The following is a 26,319-nucleotide window of genomic DNA, read 5'->3' as shown; positions in this document are numbered from 1 at the left end:
AGTCCAGCACACCTCTTATTATTTCTCTTGTAAGAACAAGAGAACACCTTTACATTTTTTTCAGAAACAGAGATGAGTTTACATAAAAAGAGGACAAAATCTTTTGCTAAATTTTTGGGCAAAGTGCATTTACATTGCCTCAGTGTAACACAAAGAACTGCAGATACAGAGTTGGAATTATTTCTTAAGAAGATGGACAGGTAATTGTTGTAGTTGAGCCAACACTTAAGTCAGTTGCATTTGAAACCTGCTGGCTAAAATGCAATTTTCTGTTCCATTTGCTACATGTATCATTGGTTTGCTTCTCCTCAAGAACAGTAACAAAGATAAATCTGAGCAACGTTTATTTCCCAAGCAGAGGCCGAGGCAGAGATTTATAGACTATGTCATCTTCTCTGAAGCAGAAAATGGAGAGGCCCAAGAGCAAGCAAGGAAGGAGATACCACAACCTTCCGAAGTTTGAACTTACTTGTTTGCTTCTGAACTTTAAATTTAAAGGCAATATATAAAGCAATGGATGGGGAGAGGCTGCTAGTTTTGTGAGCCCTGAAAGAATATTCACATCTGCAGAAGGACCAAAAGAAATCAAGTAGACCAGTGTTAACAGCAGGTATATGGAAATTAAGTATTTACACACACAGAGGTACAAACACAAACAGACACAGAGAGAGGGTGATATTCCACCAGCCTGCGCCGAGGCTTGGAAATCCAGCAGCAATGATAGATCTGAATTCCTGTACAGCACAGGACTGTGTGCTCTGGGCATCGGCTCCACGGGTTGAAGGGCTGGAGCCACCAGTGAGAGATTTGTGATGTGAGAGGAGAAAGAAAGCACCTCTGTGGTTGGCCTCCCTTAGGAAAACCAGCTCTGCCTGAAGGAATCGACCTCCAAGGCAGCAAGCGCAGACATTCTCACCACGGTGGCAAACAGCGCAAAGACACACAAACTGATCTCAAAAAAAAAAAGTTTAAATCCTTATCTGAATGTTTCCAGCATGTTTTCGTAGCTGTGTTTGACTTCCAGAGTGGCATTTTCTCTTCAAACATCCTCCCTCAGTCTGGGAATCCCTCAGGCAGCACTGGTTACAAAGATGGGGCAGAGCCCAGCCAGGATGTCTTCAGGGGAAACACTGCAAGGACATGGTCATGGTCACGCCCTTCAAAGCGAACTTGACCAATACGATCTCATTGGCTCAGGCTGAAGGACCTGAACCAGCATAAGCTGAGGAAAAACACAGATGGGGTTTTGCTTACTTTATGTCTGTTTTCAGTTTTACATTTTAAACAACCTTTGTTTAAATAAGATACTGATATTTTTTGCGCTGGATAGACTATAAAGAAATTTCTGAAGTAAGCTAATAGCAATTCTCATGTAGACAGAAATTTCGTTTGTGGACTGAAGGAAGATTTTGCACCTGAGGCTTGCTGGGACATCCACTCCTCTTCCCCGGTGCCTGTGCTTGGGTTCTTGTGCTTTCTGAACTACTTCTGCTGTGAGGAATGGTTGCACCTCTGCTAAGAAGTGAGGAGACTTTGAAAAAGCTGATCTTGCCAAACAGAATTTGCCAGTTACAAGATTTGGTGACTTTGGGCTTATCTGTCCCATCTGAAGCAAATAAGCATCTTGATTCTGAATCTGTGCGATATTTAAAACACAAAATGTCTATTGCCGCAGCACAAATGACAAGTAGATGTGTGATCTGTCTTGATAGCATTCAGATTTAGGTACCACGTACCATTGTGGTTGTTGTCTGTCATTTGCAGGCGTAACTATGATATCTGACTTGAATGCCTATATATATATTCCACAGACCCATTCCAGGAAACTCCAGAGCTTCACATATGCTTAAAGGACTCAAACTTGGCTGAGTCAATCCAAAGACTCAATATTCATAAAATGTGTTCAATATTCATTTTTCAATTGTTTTCTGCCAGCATTTTACTTTACATGAAGTAGAACAACTGACTAGTTTCAGTTGAATTTTAATTTCCCCACCTTGTATTTCTGCAAGGAAACTGAAAACTTAATTGTGGCAGCAAGGGAAGGAAAGTGACTTTATCAGCAATTATTGTTTGCATTTCTCTCAGCTGATTGCCAGATATTCTGATTGCACTAGTTACCTCCACCGATTATCAATATCAATACATTGATCAATACAACTCTTAAGTGTCATGCTTCAATCTACAAGGCATTTGTGTAACAGAGAATCTCAAAAGAGATTGCCCAGGGCTCTTTTTACTTTATGAAACCCACCAGAGAATAAATGTATCTCTTCGATTACGTTCCTTAGTTTCTTGGATTCCCCCCCTCCCAAAAATTAGAAGGTTTTTTTGCAGCTATGCTCTTTCCTCTTCAGATTTCTGCCTCTCCTGACACTTGGAGAAGCATCCTTGGACATGGCGTATTCATATGTTCAGACTGAGCTTGACATTTTTCTTTTGGACATTGAGGTTCTGCTTGCTATGATGCTCCGCTGAGAAAATTTTTCCCTTATGTCCTTGCACAGAAGTTCAGAGGGTCTCTGGGCCCAGAGGGGAGCAGTAGCTGGCACCACTCATATGAGATCCTCACTAGCAGATGTCCAGGAACTACTCCTGTTGAGACTGGAAAGGCTGAAGTCATATAAAAGGCTATCATCACAGGATGTTTGGGGATGTAGCTAACAGAAAATGGGGACTTAGCAACCTCTGAATCATATTGAAATGCAGAAGCCATCAAAGGCACCTCCTGTCCTCCCCAACACACTCCTGAAGACGATCTAACCTAGCTGTGAAACAGCTCTTGGCAGGGAAGGCGGATGAGCAAACGAAGCATCATCCTTCCTGAAGAACAACAGGGGAAGGAAAACACAGCCACCGAGCAATATGTACTTACTGGCTTATTTTGGTTTTGGTTTTAACCAAGCTAAAAAATGAGGAGCAACTGTCTATGAAAGCAATGCAGGGAATTAATGTTTGTACATGGGGCGTACACAGGATGGACAGAGTAGGATGGGGAGCACGGAGGGTCTGCTGCTGCCCTTAGTGCACAGAGGGAAAATACAGTGTGCATTTATCAAACCACAGCTGTAACGGAGGAGAATATGGAGATTTTACTCAAATTAAGCACCCACTTCCAATGTCACCATCTGTGGTATAACATTTAATCCTAATAAAATGCTTACAAAGTAAGACTAGTTATGAGCACCGATCAAAAGTTTGCCATGTTAATATTTTTCATAGTATGACACACAGAGTTCTATGAATTCATACCCAGTGGGCTGAAAGAGAGAAGCTGTTCAAAGTCAGGAATGTGCTAGTTACTGCATATCACAGAAATATTAACTGGAAAGCCTTGAGGAGAAGGCAAGAGGAGTGGTGACTTCCCAGTCAAGACAACACGGTGAATCGTGGTGTTTACTGCCTGACCTGTCCTCTCCTGGGAGCGGGATGGGTAGCTGAGAAAGGCAGCAGCTGCTGTAGCCAAATAAACTTTACCTTAAATTAGTAAGACTTACTACAACTTAACCTAAACCAAAGCAGACACTAGTTGAGATTTTAAAGGCACCAACATGGATCTTTATTATTAATTTTGTTCTTAATACTGGGTTTTGTTATTTAATTTTTGTATGATTGTTCCATTACCAAAAACCATAGTTTTCAGATCTTACCATCAAGTGCCTTAAGATGTGGCCAGTTTCACAACATCACTTTCAGGATATGCAGAAGTTACCAGGATACAAACCCATAGATATTGCATGGGCGTATGTGTGAACAGGCCCTACAAAAGGCACAAAACTCTGACAGGTCCTGTGGGGACCAGAAAACTTACCAGCAGGCTGTAGAGTAGGAGGGAACATGCGTGAGCCCCAGATGCTATGAGGGAGTTTGTGATAGTTTGCTATTCAGAAAGGAACTTAAACTAGTGACTGACATTAACAATGTGCATATGTTAGACTTTTGTTACAAAACACGTAATTTTTACAGAAAGTCTTGTTTTGACACAAAAAAAGTTCTGCTATTACACACACAAAGTAGATGCGTGAAATTATGAAGAATTTTTTGCCAGAAGATTTCAACAGACTGCACTTGTCATTTTTCACTGGGTATTTCACTGCAGAAAAGCCACCCATTTCCCAGTCAGCTGCAGTTCTAACACCGTGGCACATGTTTGAAGCCTGACAAACCACCGCCTCCTTTGCCCAAAAGGTGCTCCCCATCAGCCACACAGAAAGACTCCGGTGCCTAAAGTGTGAGGGAGCAAACCCAGCCCCGAGCTAGTCCCGGGGCTCACGGCTGCTGGTCTGCAATACGTTTGGAAATCGTGGTGTCTCCAGAGCACAAGGAAACAGCTCCAAGTGTTTTTGCTGCTATTTCATTCCACAGCTCTGAACGGCTTGTGTTTTTCTCCTAGCAGATGAAAGATCTAATTATGCCAGTTGCAAGATCTCACTTTATAAAAAAAAACTCATTCATTATCTTCTGTTTGAATATTCTTAATTGATCCTGCTTGTACTTCAGTAATTGAAACACCTTACTTAAAAAACAGAAGCCTATTATGAGCTGTATTACCCATCTGTGGGCAGTTATGAACTGCTCTTAGTGTGATGCTGTGCGTTTCTAATGTAAGCGAGCACTTCCACTCTCCTAATTAGCAGATTTGGGCCTCTTATGAATGTCACATTAATTATAGTGCAAAAAATGAACTGTAGGCCAAAATCTGCAGGTAATTAGAGCCCATAGTGTAGTACCAAACTTAATATTAACGGGAGAGAAATGGAAATACAGAGTTAATGTGAGAAAAAGGAGAAAGTGCCCATCTCCTGCAGCCTGGCATCGAAGGCCTCACACATTTGTTTACCCTGGTGTCTATAATTAGCAAATGGATTTAGATTACTGCAAACAAATAGCTCCTTTGTTGATTCTGAAGTTAGCTCAGTTTCTGTTCTTCAGTGCCCAAGTTTCTGTTTCCCTTGTGGAAACATTAGCTATTACAACATTAACAAGTTGCAAATCTGTGGTGCAAGAAGTCAGCATCTCTGGCCTGACTCCATCATCTTTGTTGCTGTGTGGAGCCCATGTTTTTCATCACCAGTCATTGTCACATTTACATTCATAATGTTCAAAGTCCAAAGCCATTTGCTAAAGTTGAGCAGAACACCCTGCAGTGGAAAACAGGGAAACTGATAAACATCATTCAGGTCAAACAGCTGAAAGACAGAAGCGTAAGGAAGTTGAGAAAAGAGAAAGCCAAGCTGGGAAACAGGACAAGCATAATGAAGATGACTGTCAGCAAAGCCAGTCAATGATGGCATCTGTTAGCACATGAAGTAGTCTCTTGAGGGAACCTCTGTAGAAACACCCTTTGGATGACCAAAATTAGGCTGGATAAAGTAATGGCAAGTGGTGCAGCCCTGTATCAACAGAGAGGTGGCATGGGGTAGCTGATAATCTCTGATGTCTCCACTGGACTCATTAGGATGAGGAAAAAGTACCCTCCAGCCCAGGCACCTGGGGACCTTCCTGGTGGTGCCTCTTCATCCCCTGGTTCACTCTGACATAAGAGCCAAGGCTGCTTCTCCGGACACTGTCTCAGCAGCTCTAAACAAAAAGCAAAGCAGGCTTCATTTTAACCTCTCTCACACATCCCAAGGCAGGTGTTTTTCTGCATACAGGTGCCTGCGATTCTCACCCTCGCAGCAGGAAGAGGCGAGATACAAACCGCTCATCTTTTTAGCGAGGGGAGCATGAGATGCATTTGGGAAGCGCCTGAGCAACGTGGCAGCTATTGAGCTATTGTTCTGACAGGATCAGAACTGCTAACAGTATAACGAGGCTGATTATTTTTAAAGTGAGTTCTGTTGTTTGAAAGCTGCCACGTTTGACAGCTCTGGAAGGCACAGGCACCTGCTTGAGCATGAGAGGGAAAAAGCAGTCAGGCTACAGGAGCACAGGGGCAACAGCAAGGAGAGGGTATGAACTCGCCGGGAAACAGGAACTTCATTCTCAGTTGAGCGTTGTTGCTGGGGTCAGGCTGACAACAGAGAACAACTGTGATGACAGCAATGGTGTGTGTTGGGTATGTGGTTGTCTGGTTTATTTAAGGTCCAGTTGAGCCCTGTTGGCTCACATCCGAAAAGCCACCGAGCCATCAGCAGCTCGGTGATTCTGGCTCATGGAGGAGATCCGGTAACCATCTCCCAAAGCATTAACTTTCTGAATGGTGACATTGCTTTATGCCAAAAAATGAAACCTGTTCAGCTGCTTGCTCCACTGGAGACTTGGTTTCATAAGAGAAGAGCTAGGAAATGGGCAGGCAGGAAGGCACACAGGCTATATAAACACAATCACAAACGTGTGCACTCAAGAGATCATGTCCTGTATTTCTCACCTCTGCCAGGCCCCACTCAGAGATTGTTTGCTGTTCTTACTTTAAAAGTTATTAAAAAATCTTGGCAACATCCATGCTATAATTAATAACTGGCCAAGAGTGACAAACATCAGATGGACATTCAGAGCAACCAGTAGGGGAAGCAATGGAAAATAATCCTGTTCTGTGTGGGACGGGGCCAACAGGCACGGTACCTGGCCAGTCTCAACCATTCCCCTTGTCTGAAATTATGTCAGGTAAAACTGAGATGGTTTAAAACAGTATTACATGGCCAGAAGGAGACAGATCAGCTGCTGGTGGGTGCAAAGGCAGTGTCCCATCCCAACACTGGCTCAGCATCCCAATTGCAGTGCGGCAGAGTTGCAGCATGACCATTACAGCGCGGGGAGGCTTCAGCCTGTTTGTAAACATTGCTAAAAGAACCAGAGGAAAGGTGGAATCTAATTATTGTGACTGTGCAATGAGAAACAGGAGGTCCGAACCAAACTCCATCATCTCCCTGTTTCTATTTCACCAGCCTGAGAGCATCACTATGGTCAGTGACCCAGAGGCAGGATATTCCCAGCCTCTGAGGGCGCTGAGGATTTAGTGGAGGAAAGAAGTTCTTCAATAAATAAAGCACCTTTCCCACAGCTGTAGGTTGTTCTGTCCTGGAAAGCATTTCTGACATTTTAAAATTAAAACAAGCTATTTTTATATAAGTGATTAATTGCTGCTGCTGGAGCACCGCAGCCGTAGACCAAATGATGATTTAGTTGTAGCAGACAGTATTCATATCTGAAATGACACAATGTTTGTTCCAAAGAGGCTAAAAGCTAGACAAGGCACACAGAGGAGGTATTATTGCCTCTATTTTATCCACAAGGAAAGAAGGCTCAGAGAAACAGCATGGTTTGCCCACAATCAAACGGGAATTGTTGGAAAAGCCACCTCTGAGGTCTGGAGGTGTCCCGAGTCCCCAGTAATCTTCTGTCAACAATTTCTTAAAATAGCTCACTGAAGAACTTCGCTGATCTTTGTCTTACTGGCACGTTTAGCATTTGTCTGTTTGCTTAGCCTTAAAGTATCTGTAGTCATGTTCCTGTTTTTAACTTTTGATGTCTATCAGAAATGTAATTATAATCTGAAGAGGCTGTTATTCAATACAGCAATGAGACTTCATAAAATCATGCAAAAAGTTTTAGCCACTACCCAGAGATAATGACATACCAAATGTGTTCCTTCAGCCTTATTTCTTATTGAACTCCACTCTTTGCTTCTTTGCTGATCTGTGTGGAATGCCTTGGCTGACTCAGGCCAGGCTCCAAATTAGTTATCTTCATTAATTAATCTCTGTCCAATCCATTTCCCGTGCCAAGCGAAGGGCTGTGTTCATGACTCCACCAGAGACACCAGTATGAGTTTCCATTCACAGAACAGGGCTCTTCCGAACAGCGGAGCAGGGTGCTGGGACTAGCTGTTCAGGCTGAAGTAGCTTAAATGGGTTCCTGTAATTTTTTCTTAGACCAAACAGAGCCTGGCATTAAAAAGAATTTTAAAAAGGAAGATGTAATGAACAGTTGCAGTTCCAGGGAAACAAACTGATTGAGTCAAATTCAGCAAATGTTTTCAGCAGGAGAAAACAAAAAGGAAACAAGATGCTGAAGTGTTTTGACATCTTATTCCAAAATCATATTTCAGTTTATTATTTGCCTGCACTTTTAAAAGGAGTTGAACATCCTTCTTTAAAAAGATATGCTTCTACTGTAAACACAAAAAATAAATGAACTGGAGGGGATTTTGGCCTTGTTTTGCCAGAAAAATATCAACTGAAAGCAGTAGTGCCTGTGTGTTGGCCCGCTTTTGGAGAGGAGGACATCCCTTGCATGGCTGCGGTGACTTCCCCGGCGCTGTGCGGGAATGCCTGGCCCACGTGTGGCCGAGGGCATCTGGGAACCGTCCTGGAGCTGCAGGTCGGCGCAGCAAGCGGCAGCCAGAGCCGGCTGGTCAGAGTAAGGGAACAGAGGAGCTGCAGCTGAGGAAGGCATCCTTCAGGAATGGGGGAACGAAGTACAAGAAAAGAGAGAAACAAACATACTAATAGATGCTTGCTTTGTTTTCTGTGACTTGTCAGATACAAAGAAAGTTTTTTGTTTTGTTTTGTTTTTTATTTTCCAGCAGTACGTTTCTCTTACTTGAAGACTTTGCTTTCTTGGAGAACTGTCTGCTAATTTTAAACCTGGAGAAGCATGTAGAAGTCTGACAAAATGTACTGGAGGCTGGATTATGTGGGCTGGAGACAGCTGTTTTTAAAACCTCTAACTGAAATTCAGTAAAGAAAGATGAGTGCTTAATTCCAGCTCACAAGGTCTGAACAGCATTATTTGATTTAAAGATAATTAAGATATTCAGCATAACTGCTCAAGAGTAGAAAAAAATAAACAGTTGTCATGAGATAGAGACAAATTTGTATTTACATTTGACTACAAATGTCTTTAAAATCAACATTGCTGGCATATCCTTGTAAATAATTTAGCAATCCAAATGTTTTCCAGAGATTCAGCTTTTCACCGTTCAGCTGCAATGGGAAAATTGAACTTTCAATGATATTTCTGTGGATTTTACCCATGTTTTCCCAAAGGACTGCATCACCTCTAAGGAGGAATGGCCCACTGATATTTGGTCCTCTTTATTTAAAAGAAAAAATAAATCATTAAATAGCAAGACTAGGACAGACTTAAAATTTGGCTGGGGCATTTTAAGAATTTAGGAATATTTGGTCTTTGGTGCTGATGCTGCTTGAGACACCAGCTGCACTGGCTAGGTGAGTTTTACACGCAGATCGAAGATGACCCCTCCCCAAGATCGGGATAGAAGGCACTGAAGGCAAAGGGTCCCTGCTGGAAGGCTCATTGCAGAGGACAGATTTATTTTTCTTGGCCACATTACTGTGCTGTCCTGGGCCTGGCTGCAGACAGACAGTGACCGTGTCTGGTCGGCTGTTTCTCCACCAGAGCTCCCACAGCCGATTTAGCAAATGATCCACTGCAGTTACTTTGCGCAGATCATCGTACCGGATCTGTACGGGCTCTGCAGGCTGTCAGCGTGCAATGAAGAGAAATGGTCACAGGAGGAGGGGATGGAGACGTTCGTCTGCCACCCAGACTAACTCAGCGCCCAAGCAGAAGCAGCAGCCATAATGGTTTCATTGTCCCCACGCCCGGGTTCGTCTGGGTTGAAACCCTGCTTCCTCCAGCCCGCTTGGGTGGGAGCCCTGCGCTTCAGCGCACACGAGAAACAAAAATTATGTGTAGCTCTACAGAGCTAAAGGAAAATACCTGGTATTTGGGGGAGTTCTCTTGGAGCAGCTCTCATTGTTTTCTGAATTCATGCACTCTTTTTATACTCACTGGTTTCTCATACATTTAGAAGATAAATTCTCTCTGAATTGGCTCTGTTGGGCAAAGCCGATGACAGGCAGTCACGTGCAGGTGCAGGGAAAGATCTACGTTTAGTAAACTCACCTTTGGTAACGCCCGGTCTCCTCTGGTTGCAGGTCAACCAGATGCAGCAGAAGGATGACCTACAATAAGCTTAAACCTTATTGGTAGGAAATCTTAGAGGTATCTTGCTCATCTCAGAAACAGGAAGAGATGAGAAACCCACAGAGAAACAACAGGAGCTATTCATCCTAGCAGTATTAAATATTTACTATTAATTTAAACTGATCACTTCGGCTTAGGCTGAGCATAGTAAATCTCTCCTGCTATAGAGATTTTCTGCTGATGGCCACATGTGGAAGTTCACTGTAGTGGCTGGGAGCATGAGACATTCAGCCCAGAGATTACAGAGTTACTAGAAAGCTTTTAATTTAATGGAGTCTATGAACCTGGTAATTGTGAGGGAGAGAAAATTCTGCACTGACTTTTTGAAAATCAAATATGCAGCTGTATTAAAATCGGTTGTTTTATGAAAATATATTTAATTTGGATTATGTGTATTCATTTTTTTCAACAGAAAATCAGAATGAAAGAACATATTTTGTTCACATTTTATGTTGACATTTTGTGTATTTCAGATTTTTTTTTTAAAATGCCTTTTTCAAAATGAAAAAATCACAAATTAAAATAGCAAATTCCAGAGAGTCTTGGATTTTATGTCAACACTCTTCTTAATTTTCTGATTGTTTCCCAAGATTTCCCAGCTTTCTAACATGTCAAAAGCATCTTTTCAGGGAGAAAATAGCATTGTCAGCTTTCCCCTTAGCTCCTGTAACCCTGGGCATCCAATGCCACAGGCTCTTTCCTGCTCCTCTGAAAAACAGGCTCAAAGTTTGTCCCTGACCCACTGGGATCCAGGATGGTCTCTGATCTTTCTTGGGCTCTTCCATTGTAGACATGGCTAAATAATGATGGCAACCAGAAACCGTACTGCACTTAGTGACATCTCCATCATCTACAGGCAACCAGTTACTGTGCTTAGTGACAGCCATAAAATACAGAATTAAAAGATTGTTTTCTACCTGCTCCTGAAACAGAAATAAAGTAGGCAGATGCATCACTGTCTGGAATAACTAACAAACAGTCATCTTAAGCTGTTCTCTCTTCCTCTCTCTTTATAGTGCATTTATGAATTATGTTGTTTGCATTTATAATTATGGGACTGAACAGATGGTGGAAGGCTTATTTCAGAATGATGTGTTCATTAAAATAACCTACTCTGGTCTGCCAAGTGATTGTTAACTGTAATCCCAATTTGATATTGAAGAGAGATCTTTGTTCTTTCTCTCTAAGTCCACCTGAAAGAAATGGAGCTTTGAGAAATGGACACTATATTGAGTGTGAAGCTACAATAATGGTGCTGCGTATGTTCCACATGGGAAAGTTGAAGAGTTGTGCAGCTGTGACAGAAAGAAAAATGCAGGGAAAGATAAATTGTGGACACACACAATTCTCAAATCTAAGAAAAGTTTCAATTCTTTATTTAATTTGGAAGCTCAATTCCACTTAAAATGTGGCTCCAGGCAGCTTCTACCTATGTGCAGACTCTTCCTACAGTCCCTCGCCTTAGGTAGCTGTGTTCAATAATGGTAGTTTCCATTATTAAAAATGGGAATCTCTGCTCAGGCAAAACATGGTTCTTCACAGTTGAATCACACCTTACACAGTAACGTTTTGTCTTCTTCTAGTCCCAAGTGTTTACTTCTGCTGTTGCTTCTGCAAATAAGAGGTTTTTGTGATGTAACTGGGAGTGATCATCGCCTATTTGCCTTCCTTCTTGTAAATCTTATTTTACTGGCTTCACTTTACCAGCTTCATCATCTTGTGTGATGGATCTGGAGACAATTCCTTGCACTTCAACTCCTTTGCAGTATTTTATTTCTGAGACCTCCGGCCTCACTATTTTCACATCGAGACTTCAGGACCTGGTCTGAACATGGATGAAAGCAGAGACACAGTGTCAAGGTTTCTTTGTTGAGATTGAAGGAGTCTCTGTTCCTCCAGTTCTGGCCATTATCCAGGTTCTAATTCCTGGCCCTCACGTCTCCTTGTGCACATGTCCTACCCAAGCTACCTCAAGATGCCACTTCTGGCAGATCTTCTTCAAGTAGTGGGTAGTCTGAGTGCTGTGCTGCTGGAGAGCTCTTCAGAAACATAGTTTGCAGCTCTCCTTTGGCCAAAAGCTTTGCACCAAAGAAACTGGCATCACTTGTACCCCACAGCTGTGGCACAACCACAGGGTTATCCGAATTTGGCAGGCAAAACTCAGGAAACAGTGGAGAATGAGATGCAAAGGTGCAGGACTCCTGTCTGCCTCTCTGAGCCTACTGGGAGAGCCCTGGGAAAGTTGATTGTGTTCACTAAGACTAACCAGAAATATTTGCGTTTTCTGGATTGCCCCTGCAATTGTCGTCACAACCTTCAAAGATGCACACTGGCTGTACAAAAGCTGTTACTGAGAAGTTTTCTGGGGTCCTGGAGGGAGTTTCTAGTTGCACATGAAGGAAGAAATGTATTTTGAAATGTTTCATTTGGAATGCTGGCAATCAGCAACTGGGAAAAAGGAGAAAATGAAAAGAGACAGGCAGATGAGTGCTCACTCATACGAACTTGCCAATAAGAGGGGTTAGATCAGTCACCTTGATCGAAGGCAGAAGACCTTGAACATGAATTGGAGTCTGCTCTTTTCCTGCCCCCCCCCCCCCCCCCCCCCCATTTCATGAGAAGTTGCAAACGTGCTCCAGATCAGAGATGGTGAAAATATTTCAAACTGAAAGCTTTTGGAGAATAGGAAAAGCATTTTCTACACAAGCCTGACTTTAGCTTGAAACTCATTATTTTTAACCTAGTGAGTTAAGTCTTTCTAATTGTATGTTTCTCAGATACTCTGACTTCCTTTAAACATCCACTCCAACCTATTAAATCTCCTAGCTGTAAATGAAATTAGCCTGTACATTTTTTTCAGGGCATGCATTGTCTTCCAAAGGAGCTCACCAGAGCTCAGCACAACAGATTTCTGCTTTAATTTGGACTACAGGGTGCTACTGTCAGGACAACATGAACACATTTAGATTTTTCAGAGTTTTGGTTTTGTTGAACTGTAATGCTTGCTTTAATTTGAAATCTTTCATTTGGAATGCAAGCAGTTGACAAAAAAAAAAGTTAAAATAAAAATACTAATAAAGAATACTTCTCCAAACCACCAACAACAAATTGCAATGCCTTTAAATGAAAAAAAATACACTTCTCATTTTTACAGATTGACTGCTTTTAAATTTTTCTGGAAAAGACAAATTCAGAGAAGCTGGCACAAATTCAGGGAAACTTTCAGTGCCACAAAACCAACCTGCACATTTATTTATTTTCTTATTATTTCAAATTTTTAAGAATGTCACAGTTAAAGCTTGTTCCTTGCCTGACTCTGCCCCGCCCGAGTTCCCCGTGAGCGCAGCAGGGAGTCACTAACAAAGCCGTGCCAACAGACCCCAAATCCCAGCACAGGGGCGTCCCAGGCCCCCAGTTTTATTTCAGTTGGGGTCATTTTCCCAAGTTGTGTGACCGTGAGCGTGCGGTCAGTAGGAGCCTCTCCCAGGACAGCACATCTGCAAGGTCACTGCCACAGCATGCGTGGGGTCTGTCACAGGCTTCAGACAATTTAAGGTGAACAGCTGAGAACAATGCTTATTTCAAAGGAGTTGATACAAGGGCTTTCTCTTCTACTCTGGCATTAGCAGGAGGTATTTAAAAACTCAGGCAGTAACAATTCTGCATTTAAAATAGAAAGTTAGCAAAAATATTTGTAAATGCAATGAAATTTGGTGTTTATCAGCTGTTTTTATAGCTCATGTCTAAACTTCCACAGACTTTGTGGCCATTTGTGTCCCCCACTGAGACCTGAGCGCCAGTACCCAACAGCTCAGACATATATACACCAGAAACCACCCACCTACTGCTGCAGCAACATTCACCTCTTGGCGTCTGAATGTCTGTGCAAAAACCCTCTTCTCTACCTGGTGACAACGTGTCCTTCATTCTCCAGGCAGGGGAGGAGCAGATGTGGGTGGCAGAGGCCCCAAGGAGCAGAGTGCAAACAGCTCCCTATGCCCCCCACACCAGAGCAAATCCCTCCCAACCCGCCCCGGGGAGAGCTGCAAAACCTCACCTCAGTCTCCAGCAAATATCAGGACAAGAGGACCCACCTTCTGCCCCTTCAAAAATGGAAGCCATTGATAATGTGAACAGGTGTGTTGGGAAAGGACTGCTAAAGAGGGAACGCAGCCAGCTGTGTGCCTACAGGGTTCACGGTGGCTGTGGCTGCCCCCACTGATCTGCCTTTGGCCCAGCGGAAAGCTTTGGTCACCTGCGGGCATTTACTTTATTCTTTTTTTTTTTTTTTTCTCTCTGCTATTATTATGACCCTCTAGGTAAAATTCCTTCTCCTGCTAGGGTTAAAGGGACAGAGGCTGCTGAGGCAACACGAAGCCCAGTGTTTGCTCAGCACCCTTGGAAAGGGCAGGAGATGCTGCTACACACGTCCTTCTTTTTTTTTTTACAATGCGGGTTATAGAACACTGTCCCAGGTTGCTCAGGAAGGAGGTGGAAGCCCCATCCCTGGAAACGTTCAAGGCCAGGCTGGATGAGGCTCTGAGCAACCTGATCTAGTCGGGGATGTCCCTGCTCCTTGCAGGGGGGTTGGACTGGGTGGGCTTTGAAGGTCCCTTCCAACTCTAACCATTCTATGATTCAGTCCACCAGTGATTCAGCCGTGGCTGGGAAAGGCTGTCCGTGCTCTCTCTCTGTCAGTTATTAAGGAGTAGTGTCTACTGATGTGATCCCAACCCTGGCAGAGTCTCTGTACCCGCGAGGGGCCCTCTGCCCTTCGCAGCAGCCACTGGGATTAACGGCGTGCAGGCTGAGGAACTCGGCTTTGCGGGGAGCTTAGGGAAGAAGGACGAATACGAGTGTTCACAGCAAGGACTGCGGCTAAAACCCAGGGGAGTAATTCACGGGTAAAACGGCTGCAGCGCTGCAAGCTGTGCTTCCCAGGCGGGCGCAGAGGAGCTGTGGGCACGTGTAACCAGCGTAGGCAGCTTCACACAGACACTGCAAGAGCAAAGGGTGGGCAGGAGGCATTTTTGGGAGAGCAGATACCTTCCAATTGCTGCCGTTCCCCGCTGTCCAAAGGACCCCAGGCACTGTCTCCAGACAGAAGCTCCCTTCTGAAAACCCACCGGTGGCTGGGAGCTCTGGTAGAAGGGTGGCACACGCAGCCCATCAGGGTATCGCTTCCCCTCCGCCTGGGACATGCTCTACTGAGGAGATGGATGCAGCAGTTAGCTTTTGTGCTCAGAGCCAGGAGCGCTGCCCCAAAATTGCCTGCTTTCTGCTTTGCATTGAGACAGGTGTGATCCCAGGGGACTGGGCTGGACCCCAGGGGTTTGCTCGTCAGAGGAGGACTAAGCAGGGACCTCAGGCTCCTTGGAAATGGTGACTGTTTTCATTACAGTTGGGGAAGCCAAAGACCAGCGCTTTTTCAGCTTTGCTTCCTTAATGAATTGCCCAAGTTGGTGTGGGGGACAGCTCTGCAAGGAATGAAAGTGGGAAGATGACAAACAGCCACTGCATCCCCTTGGTGTTTTCTCCCCGGCTTTTGATGAGTTCCCAGAATAACACTGGAGCTCCTTGTTCTGGTCATGGGCCTACAGAGGATAAAACCACACAGCTCCCCTCCGCTGCACTGAGAGCTAATCCAACCAGTTAATTAAAGAGTCCATTGGGCTCTCAGAAACAGCAGGAGATGCAGAAGCAATTATCTCAAAATTGGTCATCATCACAATTAAAGTACCATTTGGCAAGTGTGTGAATAGCCTGCCACAGGGTCCCTTTAGAGGTGGTAATGCCTTTTCATTATTGGGCTTTATTGCTGGGTGGTGGTGTTTATGATCTGAGTAAAGCTGTCAGGGGAAATGCCAGTAACACTTGCCCCCCATTCTGGGAGGAGTGGGATGCAGAGGGCACAGGCAGCCTGGGATGCTGGCTGTAATTGCGCTTGGTAGCTTAACGTGCCAGTGTATACAAATGCCATCGCAGGAATTCATGGGCAGAAACGCTGAGCAACTCATTTCCTGCAGATAATTTATTTAATGCATTTAAACCTTTTTCATTTTTTTTTCCTGCTCACGTATTATGGCTTCCTCAGATCTATTCATTACTCAAACCTACTTGAGAAATTTCTCTGGAAACATTTAGCCCACACATGCAGGGTCCAAGTGTTGCTTTCTGCTTGCGGTCGGTACAATAAATCCCGCAGCGCTTGGCTTCTCAGCTGAGGTGCATTAGGTGTGCGTTCATGTAGGTGAGGCAAAACTGAGTTTCAGCTGCAGCTGGGCTTTCTGTCTGAAACTCGCTTCCCATAGATGCTGATGCCTGAAAAGTTAATTGTATTTTCAGAGAGCAGATCAGTTAAGACATGATGGTGTGAAATAAGCAGGCCTGTTATAATCCTGTCTGTGACCTGACACTAAATTGGTGCCGTGTAACTGGCAAGTAGCTTTGAACTTTTATTTGAAGGGAGAAACTACAGTACGTGAAACAACGCTGGTAACACAGAAGCCCACCAGCGGAGGACTCTCTAACAGTTCCCTGGAGATGCTGGTAAGATTTTTAGGAATGATGTGCCAGTACTGGAGCAAGCCATCAGCCCCGCTGTGCAGCTTTCGCACCCTGCGTACGAATGCTCTTTCCTCCTCTCCTACGCATCCTCTTTCCCCACAGGGTAAACAGCTGGAAGTGTTGAGCTCACTGCCAGAGGCTTCAGACAGACACTGTGCCACGAGAGATCCTGGGACATCTTAATGACTTCTCTTTAGCTTAATGCGTCTTTGTAACAAACGGCATCACCTGCTAAATTGCTGATCTTGCACAACTGTTTTCTGACTGCTGCAAAAGAAGAAGAAAGGTTTGGCTCTTTGGATATCCTGTCAGCTTTCAGTGCCTGTCTGTTGTGCTTCTGGGCAAGCCCCGAGTTGCTCTGAAGTGTGTCTGCCTTGTTCGCAGAGCAGGGGCTCTCCAGGCTCGCATCCTCTGCATCCCATGTGCAGCAGAGATTTTGCCGTGTCAGAGGTCTCTTTGCTGGATCGCCTCACACAGTGTGCCACGTCTGACTTGGTGTATAAAATTAATATTATGTTACAGCTTGTATGCTTCATGGTCATCCAATCAGAATGTCTGTTCAGTGTCAGATGCAAAATGTCTCGTTTCTTGCATCAAGTCTGTATCCTGTTGGTAGAACTAGCACATTTTTGGAAATATGTGATTATTATTTAAAGCGATGCAGTACTAAGGGAGGATGTTTAACGGATATATCTGTGCATACAGTGACCCCTGTTAAGGCAACCAAGCCTGACCACGTTGAAAACCAGTGTCTAGTACATTAGAGTGTAGATTCCTCTAGGAATGTTCACCAGGACAAATTCAGACTGTACAGTTTATAACCTGGCTTTCATTTTGAGTCCATGGCCGATCTAGTGGAACTAGTGGATACGTCATTTGTAGGATATTCAGATCATCTACTTCAGACATTTCAGTGGCATTGTAAGCACCTTAACTAGGAGCCTAAGTCCCAGGTATGCTCAATGGAGAGAGATGCATCCAGACTAATAATACCAAGTAAATTGATGTCATAGTATCAGGTTTTGAATGTGTAGACAATGAGGACTTCCTGAGCATTTTCCTAATGACTATTTAAACAAATCCTGAGGCTGATGCTACTTCTTTCCTCTCTGCTAACAACAGAACTGATATATTCTTCTATTTTCTTAGGGTTTTTTTTTCTTTTTAAAATCCTTATTGGGATGCAGATATTGCTGGTAATCTTGAATCTTTGTTACTAAGAGAAATAATATATCTACATCTCTAAACACTCAGGAGAGGAAAGTCTTAACAGAGACCTGATTTCTCCACTATGCATTTGGACTAGGGAAAGATATGTTTTTTACAGTTATTTTTGCAGCTTCCTACTCCTGGACCTACTTGAAGAATAGTTTGATTCCGCTTTAGTTTAAATGAAATGGACTGCAAAGGGAACATACCTGGCTTGCTCTGTACCCTTCAGGGGGTTTGCAAGCAAGCAAGATGAGATGTGAAATTCTAGAAAGATGTGCTAAGTCGGTTTTACTCCAGTTAGCCAACATTTTTGCTCCCACATCAGATCTGCTTATTCCTACTAAGCGTTGCACACCACTTAGGGAAAAAAGCTACCTGTCAGTGGCAGCTAAATCAACAGTTCTGTTCAGAAAACCCTGTTGAGATGGACAGCAGGAAATGGGCTGGTAGATGAGGCACAGGGTAAGAGACAATGTGGAATTCCTTACAACTGAATTCTGCTTTTCCATTTCTGGCCCAAAGCCTGGAAAAATATCAGAAAGGTATTTGCATGACATGATACATCAAAAGGACATAAAACCTGAAGAACACTGGTTCGATAAGACACACTAGAACTGGCACTAAACCCAGCTCCGCAACAGACAGAGACTACTTTCTTTTGTAAGTGGAAATGCCCTGAAATGTTCGTCACAGTTTCATCTTAAACAGCATTCACTTCCCAAGCTAGTCTCAAATGATAGTTTAAATGCTTGCATTGATGACATGAACTGAAGTGCCTTCAGCTTAGTCCACCCACAGATGACCAGTGTTTCTTAGTTCTTTGGTCTGGTGTCCTCTGATTACCAGCTGCACCTTCGATACAAGAAAACCAACAGGTTCTTGGTTTTCAGGGACTGCTTTGACTGGATCAAACTGAAGATTTGGTTTCCTGCCATGGAGCAAAGTAGACATTCACATTTGCTTAATGTGGGACCTGTATATTTGGACAATGTACTGTCTTAAGATGTACTTCTGTGTTTTCAAGATCTCACTTTACATAAGCCTGTTCTTTTAACTAGCACTAACAAATCTTTCTTTATGTTTTTCTACCCCCAGGTACACTGTTTTACATAATGGACATCATCAGGAACATGAGAAGCTTCCCATCCACAATGACCCTGAATCCCAAGAGTCCTGTTTCTAGTCATGGTTCTAGAAGAGGAATGGGCCAGCTGAAGGAAGAGATTCCTTTTGGGAATTCCTCAAAGGATTCCTGGACAGTGGGACTTTGTGAACACTCATTCATCTGCATTGTCATGGTGCCTCCTGCACTGACTCCGTATGAACGCCCAGCTGCACACATATGTAGATTGGTGGGAGCATGGGAAGGTACATGAGCAAATGGGTGAGGAGACTTTCCTGTACCTGCACGGACAGCTGGGCTATATGTCTGCGTCAGAGCCTTACTCCAGCAGCGAGCAGATTGCTGTCAATGTAAGGAAACAACACAGACACAAACCACCCAGCGCAGGGACTCCTGTTATTCCTTTCCAGCTGCTACCTGTGTACAAGCCACTGCTCTGGCCTGCGATGTCACGATCTTAAAGATTACAAGTTCCGGCTAAAGCCCCAACAAGATGTGAGACCAAATCCCTGCTTTATCTGCACAAGATCCTGCCCAACAGTGATTTTGGAGGCCGGTGGACAGGATGTGGCCCTCAACTCCCAGGCAAGCTGCCAGTGCAAACTTTGGGCATTCTTACCAAGAAGAAAGGTTGGCCAAGAGACAAAGTCAATCTGAAACAGATCACTAAGTGCCATCTTGAAAAATATACCATCTAAAAAACTTTTCTAACTACATTAGGAAGACAGACTTGTGCTTACGTTTTCCATCTATATTTTTCTATTTGTTTCTGTTCTCTTCCAGTTGAGGCAAGAAGTTTCAAGACTTTCAGATATCACCAGATGCACATCTCCGTTTGCAAAGATCTCAGTCCTTAGCTGCTTCCTGCATGTAGATGTTGCTATGTTGTTTGTGGGCTGCTTCCACCTTTGCATGGAAAGCGTAGGCAAGGCTGTAGACTTCACAACTTTGGGAACATGATTTTCATGCAGTGGGAAATATGCAGACTACAAGCCTCTACCCTTTTAAAAAGAAGATCTAACCCAGAGATGCCACCCTGAGCCTAGAAAATAAAATTGTACTTTGTTATATTGTGTAATCATGTACAGATGTTTTTAATGTAAAAAGAACAGGTGACATTATTTATTCTTTTTTATCAGGACACGTGTGGGTTTTTTTCATTAAAAGCTTCTAGACCCAGGAGCTTAACATAATATGTATTATTATTTAGTAATGTTTCTGTTACTATGTGACAGGTATTTACTGTAAACAAACAAACAAACCTTGGCTTTGAACAAACAAAAATGTTGCTCAGTAGGAAGAAAAAATTGTGCACGATAAGAACAACTGGCTTCCTTGCCATGGTGTCTGGCTTCTTTAAATACTCCTTCCACATAAAAGTCACTGATAAAGTTTCACATCATTTTCCTTTAGGATTCAAAAGGACACTGGGCAGGAACAGCCCTCATTAGAGGAAGCCAGACAGTTAGTGATGTAGAAAATCACTAGCAGTTAGGAAGAGACAAACGATTGGTGTTTGTTGTGACAGGTGCTGATGGGAAGAACATGAGCTATTTGAAAAGAGAGAGTGAGATAGTTTGATCCAATTCCTGGTTCATCATTAAGAAAAGTTTGGCAATGACCTGTTTTTACAGGGTTGTGTTTCCAAAAGAGCTCGTTATCAGTTCAACTCTATTGTTAATAACAAAACAGAGCAGTGGGTAAAAAACATAGGCCATTATTGAAATTTCTGGAAAAAATACATCCAGGGCTGTTTCAGTCCTATGATCTATATGTCTGTGGAATTCCTATGTTTTTTGTCTGGATGTAAGACTGCAGAAGAGATTGTTTTGGTTTCACCAAGTACCAGCTTTCTTAAAGAAATCTGAGAAAAGCTTTTCTCTGTCCCCGTTAAAAGGCATTAAAACATTGATGTGAAGTTTCTTGGAGTGATATGGAACGAGTAGCATGGGGATGCAATAGTGATGGTGTTCTTTGTTTCCACTGTTGCCCTTAAAGTGTTGTTTTCTCCTATTTTTTAATGTGCTTTAGTAATGTATCTCTTCTTAATTTAAAATGAAGTTCTCAACACTGAATTTTACTCATGGGCAATGTTCAGAAGGCTCTGTAAATGGGGTCAATAGCTCACTAGCCAAAATGGTCAACAGCTTTGATTGGAAAAAAAGGCTCCAGTTCCAAACACTGTATTTGAATGAAATACCAAACTCAAAATGTCCACGTTCTGTGTCATCTCTGGCTAATTGCTTGTCGGACTCAGTAATCCTGTCACGAACCACTTGGCAGCTTCTGCTTAATAAGTCAATAATCTCAGCAATGCTTCTGAGAACCCAGCAAATGACATTGTCCATCATCAATAATGTTAGAATTTCTGTTGAAAAGAAGCTGTCTCATGGAAAGGACTGGTACCTGATTTCCTTTGTTAAAGGTGGCTGCTTCTGTAGCCTCTTAGTTAATTTTCCCATTGACCATTTTGGCTAGCGGTGTCAGAGTCTCTGCCTGTGCTGAATAATGTGTGATGCATTGGCTGTTTCTAAAAATAAAAAATCCTCTATGTACATTGCAGTAAATTCCATCTCATGCTCATTTCTTGTACTATCTTCACTCAAAACATAAGATGCTACCAAGTAATACTTTCCACCTGCCACACAATATACGCAAGGAGCAAGGGAGAATCTGGTCCTATTGCTTTGAAAACACCGATGAGCTCTTGGGTTATAATACAAGCTCCTAACGTTTACTTACTAGAACAATCCTGCCTCCCACACCAAGTTCTCATGCACTCTTTCTCCCCACACTTTTTTTTAGATTGTCACTGAGCCCTCTTTCTCCTTTACCTGTGCTGTGTCCACCTCATCTCCCACTGTCTAACACAGAGAGGTCACTGTTATGAGCATCCCACTCAGGACAGGCATTTGCAAATGGGGAGTCAGATATAATTTGTGTGGCTCTGTTTCTCCGAGCTTCCCAGTGAATTTCACTGAAAAAGAATGCTCCCTTCTGCCCTCCTTTCCATCTCTTACAGATTCACTCTAATAACCATATATTTATTTCTTCACATAAATATCCTAGTACTCATCAGCACATTATCACACCACCACATTCATGGCCTGGGAACATTTTACATTTTTTTTGAATGCTGTAAGCCTCAGAAGTGTTAAGCATGATGCCTGCTGTAGCTGTTTTCTTGGATTACAACTGATTACACTTTTCCTTGCCAGAGATAATGTGCTAGCAGAACAGCTAGCTAATAAGAAATTGGCTGGCTGGGTCTGAACTGTCTGGGCTGAACTGTCTTCAGGAGGCTGATCTGTCAACACAGTTGTATTTCCATATTTTTGTATTTTTCCAGGCTCCAGAAGCACTTCTGAGATCCTGCATGACATTTGTTAGCAGGGTGTGTGCCCAGATAAGCAAATCCAAAGATGCATGGAGGTTACTTGTGCTGAAACAGGGAGGCAGAGCAACGGGCTGACTACTTCCAGGGGCAGGTTGAAAACCTACCCGAACACTAAAACTATCTGACTTTTAAGTGGGCTATCTGACTTTAAGTGGGCCCTAGATAGCCTAGATATCCTTTCTACTGAGCAGCTTTCCAGGGCTCTGATACTCAGTTTACTCAGAAACGAAGTCACAGTCATGCTGCAAAGAAAAATTTGGACACATAATAAACACATCACCAACGGGAAGCTGTGGTCACAAAACAGAAGCTCCAAGGAAGAGTGCAGAAGAGGCCATACACTTTAATTAGGTGATGATCAAGACTGTCTGGAGCGATGTGAAGCAATAACTGGATGATACACGCTCCATAAATGTCAGTGCTTGAGGCAGTCAGCAGCTGTGTTGCTTGGTGAGATGTATGGAGCTATGGCTGCAGCCCAAGTGTACTAGCAGGTCATGCTCATAAACACCATGCAGACAGATGAATCCTTATGAGGAAATGTCCCTTCCACATTTATCCTTCACAGTTCTTTCAGCACTGAATAGATCAATTTTTAGTCTTGGAGAGGGCAATGAAAAAAAAAAGGAGAAACAGTATCTCAGCAGAACAATTAGAATTAACATTTTAGATTGTTACTGAGCCCTCTTTCTCCTTTACCTGTGCTGTGTCCACCTCATCTCCCACTGTCTACACAGAGAGGTCACTGCTATGGGCATCACACTCAAGACAGGCATTCACATATGGTTTCAAAAAATTCTCAAAATCCTTTTCATTTAGTTCACAAATGTAATACACGACCGGCTCCTATTGCAGGATCCAATGCTTGTGTAAGCACAATAAGAAATGAAAACATTTACCATAGTGGCTTAAAAATGAAGGCAAAAGCTTCCATTTGCACTGCACCACCACACATTGCCTTTGCGCCTGCACAGCAGTTGCGATGCATTAGCACAGCTGCGAAGGGGCTCACAGAGAAACAGAGGGACTGGCTGCTGGAGCTGAGGGGTACTCGCGGAGGCACGTGGGAAGCTCTTATCGCTTCTCACCCACACAGTGCCTGCCTCCAATCTACATGTTCCACATTCAGCCTGTTTGAAGGCTAAAATCGTCCCCGCCCTGATCTCAGTATAGAAGTATATGTTTCAACGAGAGGCCATGCATATGCAGAGGACTTGAGCAGAAAAAACAACTTGGCACACTGAAATCCTCCTTCTCAATGCTCTGTTCTCTGCACATTTCTAGTCACAAGCAGATAGCTGGGCACATAAAACCACTGTTTGCTTACAGAGATACTGTCTTATTAATAAGCTTAACTCATTACTGTTTATGATTTACTTGAAATCATAGGAGCCCAAACCTAGCACATCTACCTGAAGGAGTTCCAGGTTCAAGGGGCACTGTGATGCTGGTCTACCTTCCAGAATGAGTGCAATCAAAATGGACTCACATGAGCAATGAAAACCACCATTAAGGTCATCTTGATTTTGAGCAGTATCAATCCCTGGCTCCAGAGAGTCTCCTTCTTTTTGCAATCTCTGGTCCTCCATGAGTCTCCTATAACAAAGGACACTTCAGGGAGAATGTGCATTAGAAATGTGTTAGGTAACCACTGAAAATGAATATGAGTCAGAGCTGAGAGGGCTGCATGATACTCACCTTGCCTTTGACTTCAGCCCACTTCAAAATGGCTTTTATTTTACCCTGCTTTCTCCTGCTGTCCCCTAAATGGGATCAAGAGCTCTGTGAATAATCAGTAATAGTGTATTAGTTGTACTTAAATGCTTTTGTGCATCTCAAAATACCTCTCAATTTAGGTATTACTAACAACTAAAATATTTTCAACCTAAAGATCGCCTTGTGGCTTTTAGAATAAAATACACTCAAAAATGGCTCTGCTCAGCAAAGATAAGGAAGAATCAAAAGGTATTTAAGGTATTTATCAGCGTCAGCCTGACTTAATAGTGTGCAACTGAACAACCAATTGGGTCCAAATTGTGTCCATTTAATTCCTAGCACAGATGAAAAATACATAACAACGCCAGTAAAGTGATGGTTTCTTGGAGCAGGCAGCCCACATACGGCAGACTCTGAGTCACTCTGAAGAGTTTTCCTCACCCGTCTTCATAAACGCTAAAGCCAAGGAGAGCATTTTCATTCTGTAACTGTCAACTGTAAATCCTTCAGTAGTTTAGGATCCAATCTTTTCCTCTGCACTAGATTTCCTGAGCCATCTGAGTACTATCATGCCAAAAGACAATAAATCTCTTGGTTTTTCTGCTAATATGAACTCAATAAAAATATACAAAGCTTTGATTTTTTTCCATTTTTATAAAGCTTAAATCTTTCTGAATCCAAAATCCTCCTGAATCTGAGAGACTTCCATTATGCTCTCTGTTACCCTCAGACTCATATCTGCAGACCTTCAGTTCAGCCACAGATTTGGTAGCTTGTCCACAAAGCATAATTATACACAGCAGATAAACCCTGCCACCTCCCTCTTCTATACCAGAGCTCCAATGCACAGCTTTTCATACGGCCTTTACAGCTCTACTTGTAAAGGCTCACATCTAAACTGTGGACCACAATGGGAAGGAAAAAGCTGACCTATCCTCTGCTTCTGCTTTTGATCCATCTGTCCTGTGGAAGCAAGGACATTTTTTAACAGTCCATCCTGTCACAATCCTGAATATTTTATTGCAAATGACTGTTCTGCAACCACCTTCCTTAACAGAAATATTTCCATTTCTCAGGTAGCTCTTCTTCAGAATGTCCTACCCCTGAAAGATGTGCGTTGTTGTGGGTCTTCATAAATGACACACTTCAAAACAATGAGTTATTGTACTAAAAGCTCACAGCCAAAAGTTTTCTTCCAGGATGAAGTCAGGTTTTGGGGTGATACCTCCAGGAAAGTTAAGCACTTCTTGTACTGCTTTGCCAACACATTTCACCTTCCTGCCTCACCTTTCTTTGGAAGTGTGTGATATAGCTGGACTGGCTAAACCAAGGTCAGCATCCACAGATCAGGTTGCGTAGCTCCCAGCACTGAAATGTCTCCTTACCCCTCGTCACAAACAACGTACACCTATGCATTCATACATATCTCATGCTCTCATACTAAGCAGCGTGTTTCCAGCTCAGATAACTCCTTTGGAGACATCATACCAGAAGCAGAAGTTCTTCCCTGCAAACACAAAGCTGGTGGTTTTGCTCTTTAACAAATCTGCAGTGGAGAAAGCTTATCTCATCTCATCTCAACACCTAATGACTGTTAATGAGCTAATGGAAACTCTCCAGTTGATGGGGCACTAGTTTTGGGTGTCCTGTTATCACATGCAGCGCACACACAAATGTCCTGTCTTCCCTCTGACAAGGGATTAAGCTTGAATTGCTTGAACTAGTAATTTGGAGCAGAAAACATGGGCTAGGGCAGGAGTCAGCTGCTTCTAACACACTGAAAAACTTGGAGACTAGAGTGAGAGTAGAGGCAAAATTCCTATCTCCATCAACTCCTTATAGTTTTTCCTCAAATAAAAACACACCTTCAAAATAATTTTCTTTTCAAAACCCAAACACTGATTTTGTCTTTCTCCTAAATCAGAGAAAAAAAAAAAGCAAGAAACAGCATACTGCCCATCTCTGAAACACAATGTTTTGTGCTCCTCTCTCCACAGTGCCCACATCCCAAGCACGCTTTCTGCTTTATCTAGTTACCTTATGTACTCTCTATTTAGATTACATTTCTCAGGCACTTGAGCAACTCACAGTCATGATCTTTCAGGAAGAGCTGTTACCCCTACTTGCTGTGGGGAAAAAAGAGGCACTTGTCTGCAGTGGCACATGTAATCTCAGACTCACTTTCCAATTAGTGGAGAGCTGGTCAATACCTGCCTTTGGCCAGCTGAATTAGGCCCTGGAAGTGCTTATTTCTCTTTATTGACTGTAAGAGGAGACCCCTCTGACTAGTGCATCTGCACTATAGGCATACAAATCTAACAAAAGTATAACGCACCCAGGAAGTGTGTTG

The 26,319-nt window shown here is 43.1% G+C and overlaps 1 protein-coding gene and 1 long non-coding RNA gene across 2 annotated transcripts in view; one reads left to right on the top strand and one right to left on the bottom strand.

The window, feature by feature from the left end:
* Nucleotides 1-21,411, top strand: part of HTR4 (5-hydroxytryptamine receptor 4) — a 138,743-nt gene extending 117,332 nt beyond the window's left edge. Inside the window, exon 11 of the mRNA XM_086759235.1 lies at nt 18,829-21,411. Within this exon, the coding sequence (XP_086615361.1) occupies nt 18,829-18,916 (88 nt within the window). The 3' untranslated portion in view covers nt 18,917-21,411. The remainder of the gene's footprint in view (nt 1-18,828) is intronic.
* A 1,164-nt stretch (nt 21,412-22,575) lies between these two features.
* LOC147598967 (uncharacterized) lies at nt 22,576-24,090 on the bottom strand. The gene is made up of 3 exons (XR_015260135.1): nt 23,952-24,090; nt 23,666-23,864; nt 22,576-22,853 (listed from the first exon to the last, which is right to left on the bottom strand). It is a non-coding gene; the product is annotated as an uncharacterized LOC147598967 (long non-coding RNA).
* Nucleotides 24,091-26,319: the final 2,229 nt, after the last annotated feature.

The sequence above is a fragment of the Chlamydotis macqueenii genome, chromosome 14 (assembly GCF_036417535.1).
Source record: "Chlamydotis macqueenii isolate bChlMac1 chromosome 14, bChlMac1.mat, whole genome shotgun sequence".
Lineage (NCBI taxonomy): Eukaryota > Metazoa > Chordata > Aves > Otidiformes > Otididae > Chlamydotis > Chlamydotis macqueenii.
The sequence above is the reverse complement of the archived record's forward strand: the minus strand, read 5'-3'. Positions and strand labels throughout refer to the sequence as shown.